Genomic DNA, 26,874 nt, shown 5'->3' with positions numbered 1-26,874 from the left:
GGACTGTGTTTTCCAACGATAATGCACTTTAGCACGCTTACAGATCTCTAACCACCTTGACACTGGTCCGGCTGCCTCTCCGTCAAAGCTATTAAGTTTTCGAGGAATGGGTCTCGGGGTTTGGGTTCGGCCAAGTGGCGGGAAGGCAGGGGCGTGTCTGTAGCGGTGATCCTTGGGCTGTTTAGGCCACCCAAAATGGGCCAGTGGGGGTCCTAACTCACTCTCTAGATGAGGCTGCGAAATTGACCTCTCAACGTTGCGCGAAGAGGACCAGCCTTTCCAATCTCCCGATGGATACTGGTGACTTCGTGTAACGCGGAGCTACAGCGGGCCTGCTAATTGCGCGCCAAAAGCGCAGCACGCGGGGAACAGATGCGGCCAAGTTTAGGACATATTCGCACGTTGAACGATTACATTAATGACTAAAAAGTTTGAAGAATTAAATATTACATAGTTTATGTCTGTGGGAGAAAACGTGTGCCCTTGAATGCTATAGTCCAGCGGAAGCACATTGCCACACCCGGCGGAGTGCTTCCGCCGATGTGGCCGGTAGTGGTGCTAGCTGCGGGTCGTTCGGTGCACCCACACTCTTTGCACCTTGTTGCACGCATTGGTGTGTTCGTGGCACACGGGTTTGAGAGGCATCGAAGAGGCATCGTGGCCTGTGCGACTAAGAGGCGCACTATCGGCTGGCGCCAACCTTAATGGCGTCCATAACTACAATAACACATGCATGATAGTACTAGTGATGGTGTGTTTGGGTAGATTAGTTATCTACTGTTACTGATCGAAATAATTTTGTTTACGAACACTCGCACAAAACCAAATAGCAGGTTTATTATTTATATGTGCCTACATTGCTGTTTAATGGCTATAACTTAACAAAAACATGATCTATCTGGAAATATCTTGAGAAATGTGGACTCCTGTTATTATATTTGGCTTTTGATGTATTTTTATTAGTGACATTATGTAACGTCATATTTGCGCGATGCAACCGACAAGAAATATATATAGACCTGAATGTTATATTATTTTTGGCATTTATACAACAATCTATGTAACTAAAAATATACATGCACATTTTTCTGCTTTGAGAAATAAACTGTCAAGAAGAAACTAAAATCCTTAAATAAATTTTACCATTGACCTTTATATTATTATAATAATGTAATTACTAAATTAATATGTTTTATACTGTTATAAATTGTGCTGCTATCTAGTGGGAAAGTAATGAAATCTCTTCAGAGCCCCGAGAGTTGCCAGATATTAATAGTCAACGAAAAATCATACCACCAAACTTTTCCGTCTGCTAAAGACTGCTGACGTTTCTTGAATTGCGTGTGCGTCGGTGGAGTGATTTTTTGTTTGTAAGCAAATTAAAAAGAAAAGAAAAAGCTGTGTTAAATGCTATTTTATGATATTGATTACGAATTTTTTTGCATGCCCCTTGTTGCGGACACTAGTGGCGTTTTTTCATTCTCAACTTGGTTATTTTATAATTTAGTCTGGAATTAAATTGTTATTGTAATCCAATTATTGTTTGAAACCATTAAATTTCTTCCTAATAATACTGCACATAATCCAGGAGCTTAAATTGAGCAAGTTGTGGGGCAATCTGTTATTAAAATAATGTAATTAAATTTATAAAATTTTCTATAGGCCCTATTTGAATTAGTAAAATGTATCTATTATATTAATATAAATTATTATTTTATACTTGTCAACGACTTTTGTTTTATAATAATATGAATATTTTGTTTCAGTAAACTGTGGGCCGAATGGGTTGTATGTTTATAACTTGGAATCATGTCGAGAAAGCGTCCTAGGGAAGAAATTACTGAAATGCCCCTTCTACAACAGCCAGATGTAACAATGCCTATACAAATGGTAAGTGATTTAACCTCAGTAGTAGTATAGATAGCTGCTTTGATATGGGATTGTTATGCTTGGATTTCTTTCAGTAGTGTTATTGAATTGAATGTTACAATTAATTCTGTTGTGGGGAAGGGTGAGTCATGATCACATGCTAACTAAACACCAGCAGGTAGTACAGAAGGTGAATTTGTAGACTGCTGAAGTTATGTACAGTCCGGTGGAAAGCATTCACCCTGCTTTGTTCTCGCTCTCCTGAATTGAGCCACACTCCTCATCCAAGACACATCAGCCCTCTATTTTTCTCAGAATGTACCATAAAGTTTCCCCCCCATCATGTACCTCTTCTCTCCTTAAAATCTTTCCTAGAGTTCTCCCTCCTACTTCTAGGCTGAAATAGATCCAACTTAACTTTACTGTGCTACATATGCAGCCACAGCTAACTGGCTATGTGCGTGAGATTTGTCTTACGGAACAGTGATAGACATGTGATATTTCTGATGTGTCATTAAGTTTCTCTGATCTGTATTAACTAGCTAAATAAATAAAGAAATCTCGGTGATTCCATAAATGGACGTCAAAATCGGTAATAGTTACAGTAAATGCGTAGCACTTGGTAGCATTGCTCATAGTCTACTGTAAATAAGGGAGTTTTTGTTTCAGAATATGACTTTAAAATAAACATATTACGTAGTTTGTTGTCAGATAATTATTGCTGTCACATATGTCACTATTTTTATTTATTTTGGTTTTATGCGTGGTTAACAATGAGATCGTTGGAGACAAGCATGCAAGTCAGGGGAATTAGGGAAGGTTTTCAGCCTGGAGTGATTTTTGAGAAACTAAGTAATACCGATATTTTGATGGACTATGATTTAAACCGGAGTCCTCTGAAATCAGAGTCTGTTATTTAACCATGGGGCCACCTTCCACGGTATGTGTATGCAGTTCAAGGAAACAGAACAATAAATGAGGGAAATTTGAGTGAACCTTACGTAATTATTTCTTTGGAATGTACTACCATAGCCACATAGTTGTATGAAAGCTCTTGTAGTGGTGCTGGGCCTTGCACGGGCAGATAAAAATTTTAAATAGATTAGATTTTCTTTTGAGAATCACTCTAGAAAAAACTAGTGTATAAATTAATGTCAAGTGTCGGACCCATCGATACTCACATTATATGGCTCGTGTGCTCTAAGCATAGGTCACTTTTCCTTGCTATGTTGTTATGACCTGCTGTCATTAAACAGTCTTGATACAGAACTGTATTTCACTCACGTGCATGGAGAGAGAGAGACGATTTATCACACTGTAAACACTTGTAATCTACAGTACAGTCAAACAATTTTTTCTCTCTTATTTTAGTTAAAAATATTGCTGTAGCATATGTAAATATAATCAAAATAAAAAATATATATATCTGCATAGAGCCAATGTCTATCTGGATAAATACTTATAGCTTTATAAGAGTGTCCAATAGTTTGTAATTTTACTTTTTACAGGTTTTCTTTCCATAATTGGTACTGTCTTACATAGGTGTATAGTAGGTATCATATTAATCAATTAACATTAAAAAAATATATATGTATAGCATCTATCCATCTGAATAACAGTAGCTTTGTAAGGAGAGTGAAAGAATTTTATAAATATGTCCATGAATTTACAAATTAATTTTTTACAAGAATTTATGCATTGCTCTTCTTTCCGTGATTGGTACTGTGTCATGTAGGTGTATGAGTTTGTTTGAGTCAATTAACATGCGAGTTTGTTTGAGTCAATTAACATGCTTGGACAATTGGATAGTTCAACTGCTTCTCCACTTGCTTCTTGCCGCTTGGTGATGGTACGACTACCACAGACGCAAGGACGACGTAGAATTAGGTCAGTGTGTGCCTGATGACTCACCGGCGACCTCTGTGTGAATAAGAGATAATTGTGGCTGCAGTCTTCGTTAGAACCGCGGCCAGTGTCGCGTGGGTGCTAATGAGCAGGTGTAGCGCCATTGGGGCTCTCAAGAACTGAGCCGCCGTGCTGGTCTTGCTGTGGGGCTTCCTCGAGTCCCGAAACACTTCAAATGAGCCAAAGTGTCTTGGGAAAGAAGGGGGAAGAGGGTTTACCTTTGGTCAGGGGCGCAGCAACTAAATTTCCAAAGGGGGGGCAATATACCTTTTTATAAAGAATCATCTATCCCCCCTATTGAAGCGGGGGGCCCGGGGGTCCTCCCCCGGGAAAATTTATATTTCAAGGTGGAAAATGGTGCTATTTAAGCAGTTTTATTATCTAAAAATTGATTACACAGCACTTTCTTTGCCTCCGTTTGCCCCCACTTCAAAGTTTCAGAGGGGAGGGGGGCAAAATACCCTTGCCCCCCCCTGTTGTTGCGCCCCTGCCTTTGGTAACTTGAGTTTTCGGATCATTCACAGACCCTTGTGGGCTGAGGGTTTCCCAGTTGCTGGCCAAGTGCGACAAGTCTGTCGCCTATCTCTCGAGTATTGCCGCAAGCTCCTCTGTGTGGAGAATTTGCATTAGTATAAAAAATTTTAATACTAGCATTTTTAAAGAACCCATTGCTCATAACTGCGAATGAATTGATGTATTCATTGCCAGGTAAACTCTCTGTTTGGTTGGCCGCAAGATAACAAAAGTATTTTTTTGTTAAATTTCTTCTCAAAGTGAAATATTCGAATTGGTGACCGCTATTTATTTAAATAAATAATTTTTTTAATAAATAAATTATTACAATAATTGTGTATAGATTTGTATTAACATTATTAATTTTACACCAACACAGGAGCGACGTATGGATGCAAGTCTCTCGGAACTGCGACGTTACTTTAGGCAAACAGCGGAAGAATACAAAATGATTCAGAAGTAGGTTTTGACCGGAGCTTCCTAGAATGTTTATATCTGTGTGTACCTTGAGAGGTTCAAAAACCGCTGTGATCTTGAAGGTCCTGTTCGCCTGGCGTAACTGTGTGATGTTCAAGCCAACATTTACTTTTTGTAGGGGTTCACGTTCAAATGAACATTCTTGGGAGTGTTGCCTAAGATCTATGTCCAGCCGATTGTGTGTCCTCTTCTACCGCATGTTGAATGTTACTATGGAATTTTCAGAAATGTAAATATGGATGTAACTTTTTTTTTTATAATTTGGTCAAAGCACAGTAATAGATTTTAGTGGCCTTTGATTCAAAAATTTCTGTTTACTTTGCGGCTAACTTAGCCGTGTAATGGTTATACTTTTGTTTGTTTGTGCTGTTATTTTTTTTCATAGCATGGTTTCCAAAACATTTTGAATGTGATTGCACTCATGGGGGAAAAACTCTAATCGCCGTGACCGAGACACAGTTTTTGAATTAGTTATGAACCCACCCATTATATAATAGCTTTCATAATATATTACTAACATAGCAATGCATAAGCTATTATCAGGAACACAAACTAGTAAAAATTAATTTACTTTATTTGAAAAGCCATATATTTTGTAGTGTGGCATACCAGAAATTTTTCATCTGCTACTAATTTATATAGATCATGCTTTTTTATTACAAAACAGCATTAAGTGTATTTCTCACAGTTTAAATCTGTTACCAAGCAATTAGTCATCAAGTAGTTAAATTAACATTATAAAACTAACACTTTGGATTTTAACCTCCCGACCAAGTTTTTTTGCTAGTAGTTATGGGTCCACGCAAAACATGGTTTTATTTTTCACTGTAAGAATGCGCCATAGGTGCCATACTCATGCTTTTATGTTGGCCTACCACAGGCATAAACAGTGTGTATTTTGAGTTCAGTAGCTTTGGTGAATGTTTAAAATTCTTTGGTTGTGTCTTATTGATGGGAGCAACGGTGCGTGGACGCGCTCAAACAGTGTGTTGTAAGCACAGTGCGAGAACAGAATAGATGTCACGACCTTCACCATCACTGTGAACATGATAACCGAGTTTACGACCTTTATATCGTGTTCTTCAAGCACCGCCTGACTGCTTTCGTCCGTCTCGGGCAGAACTGTCGTACTGCCTTGGTGACTTGTGGATTGAAGAAAGAATTTTTGTTTCTTGTTTTGTTTTTAGTACACATTTCAAATTAAAGATTATTATTTTTACTGTTTCAACTTAATAAATAACTGATATTATTATTATTATTATTATTATTATTATTATTATTATTATTAGAGATGTTGATTTTCCAGAAAGGTATTATTGGGAAAATTCTCCAGTAATTTGTAATTTAACAGAACATTTCCAGCAAAACCTGAAAAATTTTTCCATGAGTTATACTTTCACAGAAATACACAATTAAATTTATTTACTTTTTATACAAACTGAACCAAATAAAAACATATGTTTTGTTTTTCTTTGCTCCTAACTGCTCACTTGACATTTAACAATAATTGGTTAGGACCCATGATACCATCTACCAAATGATAGAAACAAAAACTATTGTTTAAACAGTACGTACCAAACTGCAGAAAATAAATTATTGTATAGCGTAGGACCAACTGATCATTAATTATGTAAATCTATGGTGGTAATGGAAAAAAGGAAATTGTTTAGAATTTTTTTTTTAATTTCTAGGAATTTCCAAGAAATTTTTCCACCTACATTTCTATTCATTTTAGTCTTTAAGTACACAGAGAGTGCCTTATTTAACAGTTTCATCTTGTTTCTTCTAACATATTACTAGAAAAATTTTATTCAGGGTTGTATCGAGGGGGGGGGGGGGAATGAGTTGGTTATAGTTTGCCCTGGCAACTGGGTTAGAGGGGCACAGCATGAGGAATCAAATTTTTTGTTGACGACTTAGCCCTGGTTCTTGAAGCATTTACGAGGGCGCACTGGTTTGTCTTAGAAGAGTTTCTGGGTGCGCCCTATGGTATTCCAGAGAAACATGTGTTCAGATATAATAACATAGTTACTCCATTATACTATTTCACTGTTGATATACATTATTTTTGTCAAAACATCATTATTATTTGTTATTTGAACGACTCTATAGGTTTTTCTCAAACAATGATGTAGTAAATTATTCCTCAGAAATTTTTATGTGGTGGACCTACAATTATTTGTAGGATTTTAAATGTTTGAGAACCTCTGACTTTTAAGTATGAAATTAAAAGTAAAAAGAAGAAAAAAATAGTTGTACACTAAATACTAAAAAAATATTTTTATTTTACCTACTATCAATAATCATCTATCTAAAACATGATTATTTATAGTAAGTAAAATCAAAATATTGGTATATATTGTATATATATTTTTTATTCACTTTTTATTTCATACTTTTAAGTCAGAAGTTCTTAAAAAAAATTTTTTTTAAATCCTATGAATAATTGTAGGCATGCAATATACAAAATTCTTAGAGTTGATTTATAATAATTAAGTCCCTGTTCGAGAAAAACCAGTAGAGCCCTTGGAGGATGAAGGAATGCGAGTGAGGGAGTGAGTCAACCTTCTTGCGGGTGAGGGGAGGGATGGATGGATGCAGATAAGGACAAATTACTAGCAGAAGCAAACATTTGTATCATGAGCCTGACTCAGCACCAACTATGACAACAGCAACACCAGATAACTAGGGACCGGAAAAATTTGCGAAGTCAATGACCTACAGGATAGACTCCAAGATCCTCTATGCACTCGGACAAATTACATCTGCTCATTGGCTACTGACTCGTGACAACTATTAACTAGAATTCTTTTGATTCAATACTTCTTTCGTTGAGGATTATTCATTGGCTCTGATTCCTTCAGAAAACCTGTGGTCCAATCACTGAAGCAGCAAAAAGTTAAACACATTTAAATTCTAGCCTATCGTGAAATGAAACCGTGAATTTTTCCGGTCTCTACAGATAACCTTTTAAAATCAATTTAGCGCAGATGGTTTGGAGGCTGTTAACCTGAATGTGACAATGGCAACTAAGATGCCATTTCAGCAGCTTCTAATGAAAGCTGAAACTTATAAAAACATATCTTAGAAAGCAGACCAAACAACAATGCCTAAAACACTTCAGCATCATTCGTATTGAATATTATTTGACTTATAAGCTGTCATTTGAAGATATTGTCAATTCTTTTGCTTCAAAAAAAACTTTTAAAGTGAATTTTTAAGAAATTAAGTGAAAACTGTATCCCTCCATAATGTGTTTTACCTAATTTTATGTACACATTTTCTTATCATAATTTTTTTTATCAGACCTTGAATATATGTATAGGATTTAGGTGATACAACAGTTAGAGTAAGTTTGGTTTCTATACTTAGTCAAATAATTTTTCAATATTCTAATTTAAATTGTAATACAATTAAAAAAATTTATATATTTTTTGTCATTTGTGTTTCCATTGAACTTTGAACACTATATTATTGCTATAAATACAGTAGTTTATGAAATAAAACTTACACTTAAAAACTGTTAAGTGATCAAATTTAACTTAAAATTTTACCTGTAACGCACACATATGCAAAACATGTTATGCCTGGTTTGTTTATTGCTTATAGTTTGTGCTGAGGGATTTCTGCCATTGATGGATGAAATCTGAGATCAGTTTTTAATGTTCTGAGCTAATTCCACATATTTAATTTTACAAATTCATGTTATGAAAATCTATTCTTTGAATTTTTTATGAGGCAGTTGTATTGTTTGTATAATTTATTGAAAATGTATTGAGCTATAAATTAATTTTTTGCTATGTTATAATTTAAAAATTTTCCTGAAAAATATTAAAAAATATACAACTAAACTAAAGATCCTGTGTTATTCAGGTAGGATCATCTATTCAGTACACAGCTGGGCTCCTTATGACATAATTAACAGTTACAATTCAATTTGCAACTGCACATAGGATGTAGTTTGAAAAACCAGCAAACTGTCCACAAAACAACTTCTAGGGGAAAATTTTATTTATCTAGTAATTTTACTGTACAGGAATGTATCAATCTTTCAAAATAGAAAAAGTGAAAGAAAATTAATAACACTGTGTTCAATATTATGTAGTGATGGGTCAAATCCTAATTTTCTCAAATCTGGAACTCGAATTTGAATACCAAAGATTATCTTGAATATACCCGTCAAACCTAAATCTAGGTCTTAAGTGTCAAAAATAAAATAATTTTCAAGGAATGAAAAATATTAACTATGGTGTTGAAACATTTAACCCTTTAAATGTTCATTTTAATAACTAAGTTTCCAGAATCAATAAAAATTTTAATTTTATTTATAAAATTACATTTTATGAGTACAATATCTTGGAGAATGGTAATAGGATAGGTATGAAGAAAACATTGACCCAGTAAACTTCAGAGGTTACCAGTATTTAATTATTTAATTTACTTTATTTCCTGTAATATTTTTCTTCTAATCTTTTTCCTCAAATATTGAATTCTTCGAATACTACGGATTTGATGGCATTTGAGGATTGGATTGGCCCATCCCTAAAATTTTGACATTACAAGTAGGCGTTAACATCCTTTTTATAGATACATTTTTTATAGGTTTTGTAGTTGTTATCAATGTGAGTTTCTTGAACCTGGCTTCAATGAGGAGCTGGTTCATTAATCTAATCAGAGGGGTGTTGCGAAGCGGCGGTGAGGGCGCGAGTCTCCTGGAGTGGGAGAGTGCATTGCAGAGTGTGTTTGGCCGTCGGGGCATGCTCTGCTGATTGTGATGACGAGGGTGGCCTTGGAAGCCGGCAGCCTTGTCTCGCCGCGTGGAGGCGGCACTGTCAGTCCATCCGTCGCAGCGCCAGCCTCCTGATTGTTTGTGTGCGTGATGGCCAGTGGCACATTACCAGTTTTGTAATTGTGAATAGTTTTGGTGGTTCAGTTGTGATTTTCATAGGAGTAGTGTGTGAAAAAAAAAACTCATTACATCACATTTTGTAGCTTTTTTTTAATATAAATTTTTTTTTGAAAACTGGGAAATTGTAGAAAATGTGGTTTATTACTAGTTAGCCATTGTTTTATAATTCTTGAATGATTTTGTTTTAGTAAAATCTGTATACACTATCTCATAGATTTCGTCAAAAATGTTACATGTTAGTTCCTTAATTTGGTATGCCATTCCTTAATGACATGACTTAAATCTCAGTATTGAAAATTGTTCACCAAAACCAAGCGTTTATGTTAATGGTTGATTGGATTGGTTACTTAGTTGATTTTGGCGAAAAGTTTCAGAATTCTAAACGGTGTTACTTTGAGGTCTTGATTTAACATTGTGTGTTGGGTGTTCGTGGACGTATTCGGCAGCTAGAGAGTGATACAATGTTACTGTGTGCTTTGGCAGTCCATTCACAAGATGGCTCCCTTCAGCGATGATTTCGATGCGATTGCGGAGCGCGATCGCTGCGACTACACGACCAGAGTCACGTACAAGATGGCAAAGTCTGGCAGAGGTGAGCTACCACCGACCTCTCATACAGAGCTTGTTTCGTGATCTGTGTTAATGTGTAATGGTGATAGCTAGAATGTGTACACTTTAAAATATTTTATGGAAAATACATGAAACATTACAGTTACTCCCATTGCCTGGAATTGGTTAAGTTTATTTTAACAACAGATGAAAATGCAATAAAGCAAGCTCTTAACTTGGACGAACCCAATTAGCAATGTCTGGGAATACATAAATGAAAAAAAATATTTTTGTTGTGTTAGATAATAAATAAAATTATAAGGGAAAATTGTTACCAATTATCTGACCTAAGGACAATGAACTAATAGATTATTTTAATTTAACCCAATTGAAGGCTTATAAGACTTAAATAGTTTTCTAACGGAGTTACTAAAAATATTATGAAGTTAATCAATGCAGTCCTATAACTTTTTTTTAACTTTCTGGACAGCTTAAGTGCTGAAGTATAAATTGAATTATAATTATTATCATTATTATTATTATTCCTTGAGTTGTGGGAATATTAATTTTTTCTGTTAAAAAAGTAATGGTGCACCTTACTTTTAAGATCAACACAAATTTTCTGGGTGCAAGTGTAAGTACAGAAAATTAAGAGAAGTAATGATGTTGTGTTTCCAGTGTCGCGACCAATACGGGTTTACGCGGACGGAATTTACGATCTGTTCCACCAAGGACATGCCCGTCAGCTGTTGCAAGCGAAGAATGTGTTCCCCAACGTTTACCTCATAGTTGGAGGTCAGGATAAACATATGCTTATTTGTAATTTTTTTTTTTTGCACGGTTGGTAATGTAGAGCAGTGTCGAGTTGACCGCAGACAGATAAATCACAGCTGTGGCGTCAGGGCGGGCGGTCGTGTTGCAGTGTGCAGCGACGAGCTGACGCACAAGAGGAAGGGGCGGACCGTGATGACGGACTTGGAGCGCTACGAGGCCGTCAGACACTGCCGCTACGTGGACGAGGTGGTGCGGGACGCCCCCTGGGAGCTGGACGACGAGTTCCTGGAGAAACACAAGGTGCGTGTCTGGCGGCGGCATACGTACAGTTGTACAGGACTGCCCTATGGTATGTCTGACAGTACAGAGTTAACTGTAACCACTGTTGCCAGATGGATACTACCTGGCTTGATAAAAATTTAAGTTCTTCTTTTGTATACCATCGTTAATTATAATAAGTTTAAATTGCATTTTTTTTTTTTTCCCTAAGACCATAAAATATTGTCGGTTAACAGTATTATTACAGTTGTCATTCCGGTAGGAAAAAAAAATTAAATGCTAAACACCAATTATTATTTTACAGGAGAAAGTGTTTGTAGCAGTCAGTCACTGTTAATAAAAAGGCATTCCATAAACGTATGTGCTATGCTCAAAAGAGCGAAACGTTTCTATGCTAAATGATGTAAAAGTATTGAGAACAAAAGCTGTTTAAACCAAGATGGCATTTTTGAATTATGCCTGCATAGAAATAAAAGATGAATATCATCAGCTAGTGCTGTATTTCCAGAATTTTCAATTCCAAATTTTACTTCACAAAATACAATGTTTCAGATACATTTTAGAAAACTTTCATTATATCACAAAGTTACTTTTGTGGTCTGTGACATATATCTGGTAACAGAGCACACCAAAACAAGGACAGCGCTAATTGCAGAAATTGTGCGAGAGAGTAAATGCCAATTTAAATGCACTCTGCACTCTAAGGATGAGAGATGCTATAGATTATGGTGGGTTATGAACAGCTTGATTGCCGACTCATGCGAGAATTTGGGATTGGACTATTTACTCTTCCTCATAAGTGTGATTCCTCGCATATCACGGTCCCTGGGAACACTTCTCTTTCCTTGGAGGCCATGCTTACTAAACCATCGTCCATCACACTTAAATAGCAGAGGGGAAAAAGAATGTTTGCACGCAGCTTTTAATTAAGGTCATATTATTTATGAGCATTTTCTTTATGCAAGTTGTTTGGAGGCAACCATTATCTTCGTAATCTGGTTGCTCTCTTATTTATATGTTTAGAATGAAAGGTGTAACAGATACAGTGGGCTTAGTTTTGTATTTCACAGTCCATGTTATAACAGTATTGGAGTCATGCACTCATGCAGCATTAGAATATTATCTGAAGTAAATCATGATGCATCTTGATATCTTGGATGGGTGCCTACAGTGCTGCAGAGTACTACTGATTTTCTTTAATTATTACTGATTTAGTAGTCCATTTACAGAATGATGGAGATTTATCATGTGAACAGAGAAACTTAATGACACTTCAGAAATATCATGTGTCTATCAGCGTTTCATACCATAAATATCACGCCTAATATTGCTGGCTGTGGTCGCATGTAGGCACAATAATTTTGGTACTATAGTAAAGTTTAATTGGATCCAGTTCAGCTTATTAAGTGTGCTATAAAACATATTTGCTCCCAAGGAGATTCAAGAATCCCAGCAAATGACAGTTAGGAGGAGGCTTTTTGTAAGTACTTAACATAAATATAATTCCTGAAACTTAATTTAGTTTTTTTTTATGTTGTTATTTATTTAAACTTGTGTAATTTTTAAACTGTTTAATGGCTGTATTTCATCATCATGTTATGAATGGGTTAATTATTTTGTACGGTCTAGTATTTGGCGTTTGCATTCTGTGTGTTTTATTCAGGCTTGACACTTATATGGTAAACCAGGCATTGTCAAGGAATTTTATGAGCGTCAGGGTAATCAGATATATGTTAGGGAATTTCATTTTGTGTCAGGGATTTTTGAATACAGTAGAGTCTCGTTAATACGGACTTGTCCGGATCACCGAAAGTCCGGATCAACCGTAATCAACTTTAAAATGTATCAAAAAACAAGTTTTATAGGCTGAAGAAAAAATCTTTATGCTTAAAAATCAACTATGTTTTATTATAAAGTACTTAAGAAACTAAGTGCACATGTATGTAACTTATAAATAATGCAATACATTAAATTTACAATTAATTTACATTTAATTTTTCGTTGAGTTTGAGCACGAACGCTTGTAATGTTACGCCCGACAGCGGAGCGACTTTTTCACGTTGTTGGCAAAACCAAATGTACAAAGCCTTGTCTAAAGTTTCATTTTTTGGTTTTTTTAAAGTGCTTCTGTTACCCAGACTGTTCTTACTCAACATTTTGGCACAAAAATCTTCAATTTCTTTCCAAATTTTTTTCCAATCAGAAACAGTTTGTTTTCCCACTCCTAAACCTTGCACGATTGATTCTAGTTAATAATTCATCCACATCAATACGAAATAAGACTTGGTGTTTTTGCTCCATTGTTACAGTCACTTTCTTAAGTTTAGTAGCCATTACGTTGCTCTTAATAAGTGCACACAATACAACACTCGCACTGAATAAAAATAACTGTAACGAGCATCTATCACCAGCACGAGTAACCATCGACTGAAGGGAACAAAACAAAACAACTCGCAGGTATAGAGTGAGTCACTTCTTGGAAAACAGACGATGAGCGGAAAACTAGCGGTAAGAATCCCGGCAACTGAGGACAAGAGGACCCTCTCTTAGAAATGTATTTTCTTATTATCCTTTGTCACAACATTATTTTTCATTATTTTTTTTTTTTTTAGATCCGTCCGGATTAACCGGATGTCCGGATTAACCGGATGTCCGGACTAACGGGGTTCCGGATTAGCGAGACCTTTGAATATATATACTGTATAGAAGTCGCCAGCCCAGGTTAAAATTTCTAATACGGTTTTGAGGTAGTTGGTTAATTCACCGCCGCAATCGCCACCATCTCTAGGGCATCGACTTGTGGTGGTCCCTAGCGGACAAGTCTCGAACTCTTCAAACACCCCTTCCCCCTCTCCTTGAACGACGTTGAGCTGCAGTGAATGATGGATGAGGGGAGCGGGGAATGACAGCGGGCGACAGCACTGCGCTCTAACGTGTAAATAACAACTAAGACGATACAGGGCGTTACGGCAGCGCACTGCAGCGGTGAAGTTCCCAAGCTGCTCATCATAAGCTTCTGAAAAACGTAGAGTAAATCCTATCCACTCGCGACTTCTATACAGTATATATATTCAAAGGCGAGACTCTACTGTATATGAGTTTCGCAACCATTTGTTAAACGTTACTACTGCAGACCTGTGTACGGTAGTGCTGTCAACCTGAAGTTGATATGTTTTCTTAAAGTGCGACATTGAGAATTGTCTGGGAAAACCTGGAAATATCAGGGATATTCGAAATAGTGGTAACCCTGTGTATGATCACTGATGGATGTGCCGGCAAGTCGGCAGCACCGTGGGTGTTTGAGACGCCTCCATGGTGACGTCGCTGCTCCCGCCGACAGATCGACTTCGTGGCTCACGACGAGATCCCGTACGGCACGGAGGACTGCCAGGACGTGTACGCGGGGCTGAAGGCGAAGGGCATGTTCGTGGCCACGGAGCGCACGGAGGGCGTGTCCACCTCGGACATCGTGGCGAGGATCGTGCGCGACTACGACATCTACGTGAGGCGGAACCTGGCGCGCGGCTACAGCGCCAAGGAGCTCAACGTGTCCTTCCTCAACGTGAGTGCTCCTGCCCCGGACGTCCGTGCGCCGGTGATCAATACTTGCGTTGGTCCGACAAAAGTAAGGTTTTCTCGTTTCTCTATAGTGTGAAATAGTTCACAAGCATGGAAGATTATTTAAGCGTGTCAGAAAAATCTCAGTTTAGCGACGATGTAAATAAATTTGAATATCACTTCAACGCTCCCTACCTCCAAGGGCAGTATTTGCCCGGTAGGGAAATACGCATCCCGGTACAGAGACAAGACGTTTATACTCTAACTTGCCAGTCAAAAAATTATGTATATTGCCAGAAAAAATTATGTAAAATATTTAAAATATTAACAAAATATAAATTCTTTTTTTGTAATTTTTATGAAATATTAAATATTATAGATGACTGACATTTTTAATCATTTATGCAGGAAACACTTTATTTTATGATATGTACACACGCACAATGTTTTATATGAAGGGTGATTATTAGCACGATGAAACTCGCAAAAGTTTGGTAAATTCCAGTTTTTCGAACACATTGCACGACCAGAAAACAATGCAGTATTAATAATGTTATAAATTGTTTAACTTTATTAAAGCACAAAAAAAAGTTGTAGTCTAGCATGTCAGTTATAGCTTTTTTGAATAAAGTTTACTTCTAGTATTATGTGCTACCAGAAGATGTCATCACATTTTACATTTTTTACACTCTTCTTATATAGGTGGCCATTTTTCTACACCATTATGGTTCAAATTTGTTTGACTCACCTAATGATGCATATGCATTTAATACTCGAGAAATAAAGGAACAGTAATGTATTTTTGACATAAGGATGAGTAATGATAAAACGAGGTGTAGTCTTGGCCTGTCAGTTTCATTAATTTCATAAACATGGAGAACGAAGAACCAGATTATGCAGTGTGTGAGGACAGACAAGTTATCTTACATTTGCAACCACAGTGTTTTATTTATTTATGTTTTAAAGATAGTGTGGTTGATGAAGGGACAGATTTTTAATCTCCTTAAATTGCTGATGGTAACATAAATTAGGTTTAGCGACTGTGTGCCAGGGAAAGTTTACATATGTTCGTAGGATGTTCATGAATAAGTTTATCAAGGATTTGAACATTTTTCTTTGAGCCTCTGTTCACCTCATTTTGTATTTTTGTATATACCAATGAGTGGATAGCAATCATGTGCAGGAATGAATTCTTTGATTTTATATGTGCACTTATTCTCTCTTAAATTGTTGTACTACCTAATAATTGTATGGGACAGTCGTTTCACTGTAGACAAGTAGTCGGCAGAATTGCAAAAAAAAAAAAAAAAAAAAAAATGCAGGACGTGCTTTTAAGGAACTTCGTAACAGGTTTGAGCTGTTTTTGAACATTGTTGATTGCGTGGTTCTTGCCACGATGCAAAGTGGGGTCGGAGCTGCTCCAGCATCGCGAAGTGCTCACGGCGTGTCGCGCTCGGCAGGAGAAGAAGTTCCGCCTGCAGAACAAGATGGACGAGCTGAAGGACAAGGGCAAGAAGGTGATGGAGAACATCGGGGAGAAGAAGGTGGACATGATCCAGAAGTGGGAGGAGAAGTCGCGGGACTTCATCGATGCCTTCCTGCTGCTGTTCGGGAGGGAGGGACGACTGGTGAGTCCCGCGATGCACGCTGGCCCTCTCACTCGCCTGGCTAGGAGCAAGCTGTAACCTGGCAGGTCCGAGCTTCAGTTGGTTGGTGACCATCTCAACTCTCTTCACCACCTGTTTCAATTATTAAAATTTTTTGACATGACGTCTAATAAAACGATGAACACTGGCTGCTCGCACGAAAAAGTGTCCTGTTATGCACATTGTCCCGTTACGCTCATTGTACGCTTACCCCACATCTATCTCTCTTCCACTCGATTCTAACAACCATCGATTTGACTTTTTCGAGGCACATTAATCTTGAAACACTCCCATTTGTTTCCTACTTTTCCTATCATCGTCCTATCCTTAACAGAATAACACAGATTTGAAGAAGTTAAATAGCAAATATGTATAAAAGTTATAGTTAAAATAATCGGTTCGTTAAAGTAATAAACATATTTGAATTAATGAGTGCAAATAAAAGTTAATTTATCAATTAAATTGTAGATTTCATTTCACGCCTTCTTTGTATCCATACAAAATAGTGATAATTCAATAAAAATGATTCAATTTTATTCATAAAAGTATGCAATCATTTCATCAATGTTTTGTTATGACGTTGTCACGTTAAACTATCGTCCGTAAACCAACTTTACATACAACCAATTTTTTTTTTTTGAAGTGAATCTTCTTGGCTGAGAAGGCTACAATTTTTGAGCACTACGAAAATTCAGATTGCATAAGAGGTACAGTTAGGTACTGTGGTGGGGAAACCGGTAGAGGAGGAGAGTGCGTCAGCGACGACGCCACTCCAACGCATGCACTAGCGGTCGAATGGGATGGCAGCAAGGGAGAGGGGGGACAGTTACGTAGCTTAGCATGCCAGAAGAGGCGCCAAAACGTGCCAGTGAATGGATGCAAGATTACAGGGCGCGGAAAAGGGCATTTTTTTTTTCCATTTGAGATTGTACCCACTTCCTTGCTATTCTCAATTTTTATCTCTGGGTTGGTAAAAAATATTAATAATTTATCTCGTATCAACACCTCCTATTAAGCAAGAAGTTTCACTTCTGTCTTTTTTTTTTCCTTCAAAAAGTTTTCATTTGCAAAGGATTGAAGGGAGTACGTACCATTCTAGGTCGTTATTTTATATTTACATTTAACGTGGTTATGAAAAATAATATAAATTGTGCGTACTTTTTGCATAATTAGCTGGCAAAGTTGAACTTTTAACATTTTTGTACAGTATGGGTATGGATAAGGATAGATCCAAATTGAATAAATAACTGAAAATTTTTTAGTGGAAAGGCAACTCTAGTGGCTACTGCATGTGCATGATATGGTTTAATTATTTCAGAAAAATATATTTAGTTTTATTTAGCCTTTTGAAATCATAAAATTTCTGAGGATTTTAAAAAGCTACTTAAAATTAAATTATTTTTTTCTGAAACATAAAACCATATCACATAGTAGCCAGTAAAATTGACTTTAAAACTAAAAAGTTTCAGTTTTATATTCCATTTCATTCTCCTTGTTACATACTTCATGAAAATGTTAAAAATGCAACTTTGCCAGCTAATTATGCAAAACGTATGCAATATAATTATTTTTTTCATTTTGGAATGTTCAACCACTCCAAAAGTCAGCAAGTTTAACCGTATGCAATATAAAATAAAATATAAAATATAAAATATAAAATATAAAATAATGAATGGGAATGGAACATTAACCCCTTAACTGAACTCTATTGTTTTTAGTCGGTCTCTTTGTCTTTCATAGGCTTCTAGCTTGTGGATAGGACAAACTAATAATTAGAAATTGTACGTTATGTTTGCTTTGTCCCTAAAAAGAAAATTGAGTTTGATCTTTTGAAAAAATTTCCTTTATACAAGTATTCTAACAGGTTTGTCTGAAAACAATTTTGCACTTTGACATGTAGGTTATTATCTTAAATAACTCAGCTACTAAAAGATAACTTAAATTTTTTTCCAGTTAAACTATAAAGATGAAAAAAGTTTCAACAATACATACTAAAAATACTTACTTTCACCATAAATGTTTTGCAAGCTTTTAAGAGCAAGTTTGTGTATGTGCTCCTGAAACATGGAAAGTTCCACGTTGTAGTTATATACATTATTAGTCAAGGGTAATGGCCTGTTTTCCTCTTTGTAGAGACTAGTGCTGTGTTATTAGTTATTAGTATTCACAAGCTTTCTACTTTCACATCAGGGTCCTCAGGTTCTTTGATCAGTAATGCATCCCATTCACACGGCAAGTGTCACGAGTTTGATCCTAGCACCCAAATGTTTTTGATAGGGCTGTTCCGATTCCAGATATTGATGTTGTACATCGACTAACATTTAGTTTTTGGCCAATACCAAGGTATCAGAGAAAGTACATTCAAAACTTTGACTCTTCTTTTGAATGCTTGCGTTTTTTGTCTTAGTTTTAATAATATTTTTATCTATATTTATTTATTTATACTACATTTTTAAAGGCAAATCATAAAAATGATTAAATTAAACACTCTTTAACTACAAGTAAATAGAAAAGATGATGTTTACTAAATAAATAAGTAATTCACAGTTTTTAGTAAACTTGCTTTGATTTTAGGTATGGAAAAAATAACATTCTCAAAGTTATTTATGAATAATTTATATAAAATATATATTTGTATAATGTTGGCGGTATTTGTAAATGTTTATTATTGTTGTATAAGGTACCAGTAATGATATTGTGTCAAAGTGATATTGAGGTAATCTGTAATTGGTATAGGAAAAGAAGGTACCTATCGGAACAGCCCTATTCCCGAGCCGACGATAATCGTGGAAGTCCCGTCACCCTAAGTCTCTGTGCAAAAAAGTGCGACGTAAGCAAACATGCTACACTATTCCGGGACAGCTCCAAGAATTTTGTGTGAAAACCTGGCGTAATGTCAGTCCGATGGATGGCAAATGGTATGCCCAGTATGAAAAATTTATCTGTTTAATACATGTGGTACCATCAATATGACAACAAAAATAACTTAGTTTCTTTAGGAAAAAAGTAAAAAAGTTTTTAATAATTTTACAGATTTATGAGCGAAACAAACCTCCAGTTCTTAAAGTTTTTGAAAAGATGTTGACACCAGATAATATTTTATATAATTTGATAATCTATCTTGTAAATATAATTGTAGCCAAACCTCTTACCACTCGGTTATTTTTCCCTCTCTCTCGCCCATGTTGTTAGTATAGAGCTGTCTGGTGTTTGACGTGAGCACGTATCACCAGAGACTAGCTACTGCTCTGTGCAGCCACGGATCTCGGGGTCGTGGACAGCAACTCCGTGGTTGTGAACTCGAGTCGAGGCGCGGCGTTGGCAAGTGGGAGGGTGTGTGTGGGTCTCGTTGCAGTCCCACATCTGGAACGAGGGCAAGGGGCGTCTGATGCAGGCGCTGTCGCCCCCCGGCAGCCCCCGCGAGGGCAGCCCCACCTCCTCCACCGGCAACGACAAGGACGAGGGCGTCAGGTGAGTCCTCCCGCCTGCCAGAGCTGACTGTCGCTTGTGCTCTCTCGCTGGTCCGACGTCGCGATGGCGGTCCCCGACCAGCGCCAACGTTTCAGCTCGTGTGTTCCTCCCCATTCATCACGTGCGGGCTGTGCTTTCTTTTGTCATGCAGTTAGTCCCGCTCGTCTGGACATCCGGTTAAACCAGACAGGATTTACATCACTGTACATTCGATAATTTTTTAAATGTTAATGGCAAAGGTGTTTTGTTTTGTTAGTCCTGCATCAGTTTTTAGGTTACATATACAGTAGTATTAAAACTTAAAATCAAGCTGTAGGAAATGTTGTATTTTTATTTTAAAAAAAAATATTGATTTTTATAGTATTATCCATCAAAAACTTCTATTACGTTTCTTTTAATTTGGACTTCCTGTCCCATCCAGGGACTTCCAGTGCCATAAGTCCCAGGGACTCCACTATAATACTAAACGTTCTAATGGTCCAGCTGGTATCTATCAAAACTAGGAAGATTAGTTATTACTTATAAAATGGTTATCCTTATTTACAAAAAGTTTAAAAACAAACAAAAAAAAACAGCACATTGTAGTCCTTTCTCTAATTCTGAAACACTAGGTCCACATGGTGTATGAAACATATCTTTACATATTGCAGGTGTGTCATCATTGGTACTAACTTTTTGTGGGATATAGATCAACCTGTCACATGCCAAGCTGTGCATTGAAGCAATGGAAAGTCATTTTCAACATTATTCATGATGTTATCGCTCTTGCAGTCATTCTTTCTACTTTTTGTATTTTCCTGTGTATAAGACGACACATTTGTGGAAGTTGGAAGAGATTAAAGCTACTTACTGGTCTTACATGACAGATTTATTAATGTGATGGTACTTGCATCGCTGTTGCTCGAAGTGGCAGTGCTACTCTTGAATGTACAAGGATGAGAAAGAGTGAGGTGTAGGATTATCAGGTGTTTCACTCTTTCATCCACACTGACAACCTCAGTGTGTTGGTGTTTTGTGAAAGGTCTAGGTTCGGTGTGTTCTGTGAACCAGCACAAACAGAGCTGCTTGTGTTCAGCTTTTTCAGGTTCATTTCCGCTGTTTGACTTTGCCGCCAGGTTAAATGACGGTGCTGCCGGTGTTTTAGTTGGTTCAGAGTTTTATTTCTCTTTTTCTTTCAGTATTTCTGGTGGGTTACAATTCACATTTGTTGAGTGCATTTCCATAATGATTTTGAAGAGCAATGTAAATGTGTATTTTTTCTAAATTTTCTTCATTTAGAGCAAATTATTATAACTTGTTTCAAATACCATTGTACTGTATTTTAATTCTTCTTTGGTATTCCTGCTAAATTATGTTAAAATTCGATATTCATGCAAAATCACTAATCCTACTTGGCAGTGTACCAAATGTACTGAATTAAAGCCCCACTCGCACAATTTCCTCATTGAATGTCACCCTAAATTATTAGTTGATCGCTTGTGGAAAAGCAAGTATGTGATTAATGCTGATAATTTCTTTACCAAGACCAGTTGGCATCAAGTCTTGTATACATTAGCATCAATGAGCTGGTTTTCCTTTGCCAGTCCACTTGGAATCCACATGTTGACATTGCAGTGAACAGGGATGTTTTAACGAGGTACTGCGTTGCAGTGTTCTTCCTTTGTTAAACTAAGAGTGTCTCAGTTGCTGATACATCAAGGCTGTGTTCCAATTGGCACATCTTTGTATACAATGGTCATGTACCCAGATTTATTCTACACCATTTGGGTTTTGCCAAATTTCGAAGCTTGCAATTTACTAGAGGTCTTTGGGTAGTGGATTTTTAAGCCGGGTCGGGTCGGATAATTGCACAAAAAATTCGGGGTCGGTCGGGTATTGTCTTTCTAACATACCTGATGAAACTGGAAATTGTTATTGCAAAATGTTTTTACTGTATCTTAAATACACTTTAAAAAATTAATAAATATAAGTTAAAACATTACATCAAATTACAAAATAAGCATTGCTCAACATGAATTTTTTTTTGCAATTCAAATAAAAAACAACCCTATCAAACAGTTTTTACTTAGCCTAATTTTTGATTTTGATGCAAAAAAACCCAGTTCTTCTACATGTTCTGCTGACAGCCGTTCCCGCCTGTGTGTCACAACATTGCTAGTACTTGAGAACACACGCTCACTGGATACTTCTGTGGCAGGTATTCCCAAATAATGATTTGCTGTTTTGGCGATGCTTGGAAAACGGCTTATTGTAGTAAAAATATTAAAACATTATTTTAGCATTTAAAAACGTGTTCAAATCAGCATTACAGTAAAACCTCGCTCGTACGGCCCCCGATTCGTACGTACACCTCGGTCGTACGTACAGATTTTCGAGAAAAAAAAAAATTGAATATGAAAAATTGTAAGAACGTTAAAGTTACGTAATTAAAATACAGTCGCATCCTGCAGCGTTCAGAACAAATACGAGCTACTTTAGACATACGCATTGCGCCACACTAAAACTATTAAAAATTAAAAAAAAAAGGGGGTACGGCAAATTGATGTAAATTACCGTCAATAGCGCGCCGTGCGCGGAGAAAGGTCATTGTACTGATCAGCTGTTGCTACGGCACGGCGTGGCCGCCGGCTGGCTCTCTCTGTTCTCTGAGCTGCGCATGCGCAGTACGCTCCGCCCAGACTCGTGACCTTCCATCAGCAGTCAGCCAATAGATGCGAGCTTAGCGGAAAAAAATATAAGCTCCACCTCCCGTGTACCAGTGTTGTCCAGTTCTAATACCAGTTTATTGGTATACGCACCAGTTTTCTCGCTGCCGTGACATGTTCAAGTTTACGTTCATCTTGATGTCTTGATACCAATAATTATTTATTTACGATCCCCAGAAATAAATGGTTAGTATAAAAAATATGTGTCAACTGTACAATACTTCCGAAATTATAAAATGCGTATAAAACAGTTACCAAGACTCCGCTCATTTTATCTTGTGAAGTTTATGTCTCATACCAGTATTTTTCGGCTAAGTTGTGACATAAAAACAGTATCAGACAAGCAGCCACGTAATATTCCCGACATTCCTGTTACGTTTATACATTCGTGAGTTTACGTTTTTCCCTCGTGCATTTTAGATTGTCTGCTGCTATAATCACTAGGACTTTTACACGCTTAGACTTAAATTATTACATGTTTAGAAATAAAAACAACTTTCCATGTTATACAATATGTATATTTTGCGATTTAAAATGTTCATTGCCGACTATAAACGTTACGTTTTTCACGATGTTTTTAGGCCTACTAGCTAATTTTATCTAGACTTAAAAGTACCCACGGTATTTTTTTTTTATTTGAGCAAATATATTGTGTGTTCAACATAATATATAAACACGGCAGGTCATTTCCCGTGGCAGCAGGACACGGCAACGGCAAGTTAACCTAGATTTTTTTTTTTATTATACGTCCGACCCGAAAATTTTCGGGCATAAAAAGTGCCCGACCCGAGCCTAGAGGTGGGTTGTTACAGCAATTTTCGGTATCTGTTCCAACCTGATACAATAATGTACCTAGTTTCAAGTATCTGATACTTTTGTATCAGAGCATTTGCGGTCCCAGGAAGCGACAAGGTATCAGCATTCTTGTTACAGGGTACACATCCTCCGTGCCGTCATCACCAGCGTAAAAAGGTATCGGTGTCTCTGATACATTATTTATCACGCCCGGTAATTCTCTACCTCTGTTACTCTCATGCCCGCCTGATACAGCCAGTATCAATCAGTTCAACATTCACTGCAGTTCGTCCTGGCCGTGTATTAATTACCACCGTGTACATTGTTGCGGGCTGTCATGCTTTGTAGTTAGTATCTTTATAGTGAAATAAGGAATGGATAAGTGCAGGAAAAAGACTTCATTTGTGTGGAATTTTTTTACGGAAAATAATGAGTTTGCTAATTGTAATATGTATGTGTAAACAAAAACTGAGTTATAAATAATCATCAACTAATCTGAAGAAACATTTAAAACGTAAACATTGATATAGTATGCTCACTAATGTACGTATCTGTTTTTTTTTTTATTTTTAATTTTTGATAAAATCGTAATCTTTTAATGTATGAAAACACTAGTTACTAATTGTTTTCGGAAAAAAAAAAGTCCTAATGTTGATTACATCTGTTATTAGTGTCAACTGAAAATTTATTTGCATTTTCATAGCTGTTAGGTGCACAAATATAAATATTATATCTTGTATTAATGTACTTTTTAATATTAAAATTTCATTAGTTTTATTATTGAACGAGACTGTGCACGCACTGCGCACTGAGCGTAATTTGATGTGGAACAATAACCAAACGACTCGTAACAATTTCGCTTTGCGCCTCTCCTTCAACTCCTTCCCCTGCGCTTCCTCCCCCACATTATTTCCCTTCTTTATCCCTTATTCGTCGTTCCTGCTCCCTCCCCTTTCACAAGCTCCGCCCAAGTGACCGTCATCTGCGATCGGGTTCTGCGCACATTGGCCGTGGTGTTGTTCCAGGCGAATTCTGAACTGATACTAAAGTACTTGATACTTTTCAAGTGTACTCGTTTGCCGTTCCTGATACAGGCGCGTATCAGTGCCAAAGTATCAGGTTGATACTTTTCGACCCACCTCTACCCGAGCCACGGGTAATTTAACTACCCGAAAAATACCCGGAAAGACGGGTACCCGCCGACCTCTATGATTTACGTATCAGGTTAATTTAATCTCGTACAGTTAATATGTATATGCATTTGAATTATTTAAGCTGTTTATATGTGAAATTGTTGAAATAAATAACGATTAATAAGGAAATAAATCTGTTTTTTTTTATTTTACGTTGGTAATTTTACATTTGTATGTAACTCTTCCTGTACTTTCTGACCATGGACATGAGTGCAGGATGGAAACAAGTGACGATCGAAACATCTCGATTGGACTCTTGCAAAACGCAAAGTAAATAACCAAGAGCCGAGCCAGTCTGAGCTCGGCCCGAAGGATGCGCCGGTGACTGTGTCGTTGCTTGCAGCCCGCCGCCGCCCAAAGCCGGGCGTTACGACTTCTCGCCAGGCTCGACGAACCACGCTGCGACCAGCAGCAGCCTGACGGACGACTACTCTGACGACGAAGACGAGCGCCAATCCAAGTGAAGACTGACCGGCAGCATCGAGAGCCGTAGCTTTAGCCTGCTTCTGCCGTGGGGAGAAGTTCTGAATCCCGAACCCCTGTTACTCTAGCGAGGCTAGTTTACTTTTCCCTACCTTCCGTTTCGCTTTCTTCCTCGATGCTCGTCACGGGAGCAATGTTTGTACTTGAAAAATTACCATGGTTTTTAGCAGTCACCATCATTATATCTATATATAGGCTTTAATTTTAATGATGTGTTATTGGCCATGCTGGCTAGGCAAATTGAAATATAAAATAACTGTTATTTAATTTATTGTTTTGTCTGTTTTTTGGTTTGCAACATTTAGTAATGTTGCATAGTCAAAGCCAATTGTGAGACATGTGTACATTAGAAATTGTATTGTGAGTCACAAAATTGAATATAGTTGTGTTATCTATATTTTATTTTGGCTTTTATTACATTTGTTTATCTTCAATGAATATTCTGCAATAGGTTACTACAAGCAAGCTAGAACACAGGGACAATTTTTAACTGTGTTTTATATATTGTTGATTAGTGAAAACCATTTTTTTTTTCTTTGAGACTTATTGCATGTAGTGAGGCAAAGAGGTAAGCTCTTTTGTCGGTTTCCATACCAAACCATTTTAGAATATGGATTTTTGGGACAAGAATCTAAAATTTGTGAGAGTTTGACTACAGAGCGGCCCAGGGACAAAATGATTTGTAAACACTATGTCACTGATGTCTTGTATCAGTAAGTTTTATGCATTGTGTTATTTATTTTTTAACTCTACTTATACTATGAATGAATGCTCATGAATGTGTGTGCATATTTTAATATAAACTGTACTGTAGAGTTTTGAGTGTGCATCTTTTTTTGCAGGAAATTAGTATTACTGTATGAAGGTAGTGAGTGGAAAACTTCGAATCTTGTTGAAAATATTTTTTTCCTCCAGAAATTTTTTTGCAAAACTGTACATTTCTACTAACTAATATTCAATTTCAGGTATGATTTCAATTTCATGTAAGTCTTGAATGCCAATTCATCACTTTAATTGATACAGATTCAACACAATTTTAATTGAATAATTTTGCTATGTAAGACTGATAATCCTCAAACGATTGAGACTACTGTAAATTAATACATGTGTTCAAGGTACTAAAGTATTGTCCATCATCACCAGTAGAAAATTTTTGAACATACGAGACTGCATGGAGCTTACCTCAATCTGTGTACGTGCATTTTTTAGTCTTGAAATTGTTTTTAATGTTGTCATCAATTTTAAAGAGACAATGCTACATAATATTTCTGTCACATGTGCTTTAAAATGATAATTGGTGTTTTTTTAAACAGAACAAGCAATATATTGTTGAGATCTGAACTGTGGAATTTGCACAATTTATATTTTTATATGGATTATTTTAATAGCCTTGGGTTTTTTCGTGGTAGTCTGCGGGTGTCTTGTTTCAAATGAAGTGTGATGTCCGGCTAGAAGCTCCATTGCGTGTGATGTGCTGATAGGTCAGTACTTTGTACACACATACAATTTCGTCAGTTTGAATAAATAAAGAGCTTTACAGGAAAACATATTTCCAAGTTATTTTTGTTGCATGATTTTCATCACCAGGCACAACATAAGGAAATTTTATTGCTCTTAAAATCTGTGGCTGATAAGTTTATTATTCCTGAACAAAATTGTCTGAAATACAAAGCATGAACATCATTCGTTACTTTAAAACATTTTAATGCACAGTAAACATTTATTGCAGTGCAACTGGATCTTCAACA

At 36.7% G+C, this 26,874-nt stretch overlaps 1 protein-coding gene across 4 annotated transcripts; it reads left to right on the top strand.

Moving 5' to 3' along the window:
* Positions 1 to 1,246: 1,246 nt before the first annotated feature.
* LOC134531997 (choline-phosphate cytidylyltransferase A) lies at positions 1,247 to 26,671 on the top strand. Of its 4 annotated transcripts, none has more exons than XM_063368115.1 (9): positions 1,247 to 1,370; positions 1,767 to 1,890; positions 10,157 to 10,265; positions 10,901 to 11,017; positions 11,145 to 11,296; positions 14,616 to 14,837; positions 16,294 to 16,461; positions 19,835 to 19,950; positions 24,987 to 26,671. In XM_063368115.1, exons 2-9 carry the CDS (start codon positions 1,810 to 1,812, stop codon positions 25,105 to 25,107), a joined length of 1,086 nt encoding a protein of 361 aa, XP_063224185.1. In that variant the 5' UTR covers positions 1,247 to 1,370; positions 1,767 to 1,809; the 3' UTR covers positions 25,108 to 26,671. The 4 variants fall into 4 exon arrangements, with proteins under 4 accessions (XP_063224185.1, XP_063224186.1, XP_063224184.1 ...); XM_063368116.1 differs by having other exon boundaries at positions 1,249 to 1,343; XM_063368114.1 differs by having other exon boundaries at positions 1,274 to 1,634.
* The last annotated feature ends 203 nt before the right edge of the window (positions 26,672 to 26,874 follow it).

This window comes from Bacillus rossius, chromosome 5 (assembly GCF_032445375.1).
Source record: "Bacillus rossius redtenbacheri isolate Brsri chromosome 5, Brsri_v3, whole genome shotgun sequence".
NCBI classification, from domain to species: domain Eukaryota; kingdom Metazoa; phylum Arthropoda; class Insecta; order Phasmatodea; family Bacillidae; genus Bacillus; species Bacillus rossius.
The sequence above is the reverse complement of the archived record's forward strand: the minus strand, read 5'-3'. Positions and strand labels throughout refer to the sequence as shown.